The sequence below is a fragment of the Nannospalax galili genome, unplaced genomic scaffold (assembly GCF_000622305.1).
Source record: "Nannospalax galili isolate Female #2095 unplaced genomic scaffold, S.galili_v1.0 scaffold1012, whole genome shotgun sequence".
NCBI classification, from domain to species: Eukaryota; Metazoa; Chordata; class Mammalia; order Rodentia; family Spalacidae; genus Nannospalax; species Nannospalax galili.
The window spans coordinates 173,509-176,253 of NW_008330324.1; the positions used below are offsets into that span (position 1 = coordinate 173,509).

At 42.7% G+C, this 2,745-nt stretch overlaps 1 protein-coding gene across 3 annotated transcripts in view; it reads right to left on the minus strand.

Moving 5' to 3' along the window:
* Znf692 (zinc finger protein 692) overlaps positions 1-2,745 on the minus strand; it is an 11,524-nt gene that overhangs the window by 5,885 nt on the left and 2,894 nt on the right. For 2 of the 3 annotated variants that reach the window (XM_008844558.3, XM_008844550.3), the window contains exon 5: positions 176-224. In XM_008844558.3, the coding sequence (XP_008842780.1) occupies positions 176-224 (49 nt within the window). Of the gene's footprint in view, positions 89-175; positions 225-2,745 lie in introns of all 3 variants that reach the window. The other variant, XM_008844572.3, reaches the window with a different exon arrangement.

The window sequence follows — 2,745 nt, forward strand, 5'->3', positions numbered from 1 at the left end:
CTCCTCCTCCTCCTCCTCCTCCTCCTCCTCTTCCCCACTCTGTTTATCTCCCAGGGGTGGGAAGGACTCCAGTGGGGGTCCCACTCTCCTGCAAGCCCAAGAAAGACAAGCCTGAGAATATGCCACTTCACCCCATCCATGCAAGTCCGTCCTGTCCCTTGGTACCCATCCTCACCTGGACAGCCTGTTCTCTTGAGTCCTCTCATCCTGCTCAGACTCTAAACCTGTTGGCATACACAGGATCAGAAAAGCCCTGGACTCAAGAACTGAGCACTAGGCAGTTTGAAGGTCTGAAGTAGCCGAAGACTCTTAAGGAAGAGGGAGAGACACAGAAGCTACTGGAGCAGAAGGGGAATCACAGCTCAGGGGTGATAGTCACATGGTTCAAAAACCTACACACAAAAATTGCACGGAACCAGCCCCAGACCCCTAGCTCTTCCCAGGAGCAGCCGGCCTGCCAAGCACCCTTCCAGGGATACTTCTCACAAACACTCTCTTTAAACCCTTATGTTTATTTTCTGTCAGTGGCAGCAACCATCATCCATCTTTTTTATAATATTCTATTTACCTTTTGTGTGTGTGTGTCTTTTTTACACAGGGTCTCCCTGTAGCCCCAGCTGTCCCAGAACTCACTATGTAGACCAGGCTGGCCTTGAACTCACAAAGATTCTGCCTCTACACCCATGTGCTGGGATTAAAGGTGTGCACCACCACACCTGGCCTTCATTTACTATTTTTATTTTATGTGTTAGAGTGTATTGCCTTCATGTATATAAGTGCACCCGTGTGGTGCAGTGCCCCCAGATGTCGGATCCCTTGAACTGGAGTTATGGACGCCATGTGGGTGCTAGGATTTGAACCTGGGTCCTCTTTGAGGATTGCTGAGCCATAATCAATGCAATAATAGCAACTTCCTCTTGAACATTTGGATGCTAAAACTTGTTCTGATTGTCACTAATTTAACTCATACTCACAGGGTACTCATTTCAAACCGGGACAATTAGAATCATTGGTCATCTAAGAGGAATATTAATATCGACCATATCTAACAATAAAACTAACAGTTTCCCTCCTTTTAGTGAAAAAAAACTAGGAATTTTTAAATAAACAGTAATTTTTTTTTTTTTTTTTGGTTTTTTTGAGACAGGGTCTCCCTGTAGCGCCAGCTGTCCTGGAACTCACTATGTAGACCAGGCTGGCCTTGAACTCAGAGATCCACCTGCCTGGGACTAAGGGCGTGCACCACCATGCCCGGCTAGTAATGTCAATAATTTTATAAATTAATTCAGTTTCCATTTGTAGACAATGTGCTTTGAAACTCTGGGTAAACAATCTCCTTGGTGGTTGGGTTTGTTCGTTTATATTCAAAGCTGAAATACTTACTAGACTTTGGTTAAACAGTATTACTACTCTACTAGGGCTGGTGTTCTCAAATATTTATGACCTTCAATTTTACAAATTAAAAAGGAAACACTTACACAATTCTTTGACCTAACTGTACAGACTTTAGTATTTTTACACAGTATTCTACATCCTTCAAGTAAATTCAGCAGTGACGAGAGGAAACTAAGCATCAAAGCAGCTGGCACAGAAAAGACGGAGCACAGCTCACAGAGAAGCATCACCAGAACCACAGCACCAGCTGCTCCCTTTCATACCTGACAATGTGTATGAAGACACATTTTTACTTTGCCATAATTTTTATTCCTTCATATATTTATAAAATTTTGCTTACCTGCTTTTATTTTAATTTTTTCATTTTAGAATATTTTTATTATTCCAAAGAGAAGCAATTTTTAATGTATTTTTCCAGAAATAACTTGAAGCAAGTTACATAAAAATATATATACAGTGAAGTTTAAGGGGGAAAAATAGGACTAAGAAATCAAAGACCAAAGGGTTTGCCAACGTGGGGTCAACTTTGGTGGAATAATGAAGGTTTCCATTAGCTCTGACCTTTTTTTTTTTTAACCCTAACTAGTTTACTGGGCTTGCTAACAGAGCATAGGTATAGGGTGGGGGTTTATTTATGGACCAGTGGGCACACTCCCCATTTACAGCTGCACTGGAAAGTCCACACTGAAATATAGATCCTGTGACTTCCCAACATGCACACAAAATGGCAAGAGAGGAGCCTCATGGCATTCTTGGCTTATATATCCTTAGCCCCTTCCCTACATGCAGCTAAGATCGACTGATTGGGTGGGAGGGGTAACTGACTCCCTCCTCATTCCTTGATGGGAACGAGGTATGACTATAGCTTGCCAGCATAGTGGTCAGAGGACACTTCCACCCCTTCCTCTGGCTCTTACATTCTTTCTACCACCCTCTTCCGCTAAAGTCCCTGAGCCTTGGAGGGGGTGGTAGGTGTGGGATGATCTTCCTCCCACTGTGGCAAGGCACTGAACTTTTGGGTCTCTGCATCATGTTTTCAATGGGCTGTTGGCCCACTTCTTACCTATTTTTATTAATGGACAATCCTTTTAATTTTACTTTTGTATTTTCTCTTTTGCCCCTGTGTTTCCCTTTTGGTTTTCTCCTAGACTTTTAACAGTATTTTAACTTTTATCATTTGCTTTTCTTTAAAAAAAAAAAAAAACTTTTGTAGGGGCTAGAGAGATGGCTCAGCGGTTAAGAGCACTGATTGCCCTTGCAGAGAACCAAGGTTCAATTCCCAGCACCCACATGGTGGCTACAAACCATCCTTAACTCCAGTTCCAGGGGAATCCAACACCCTCTTCTGAC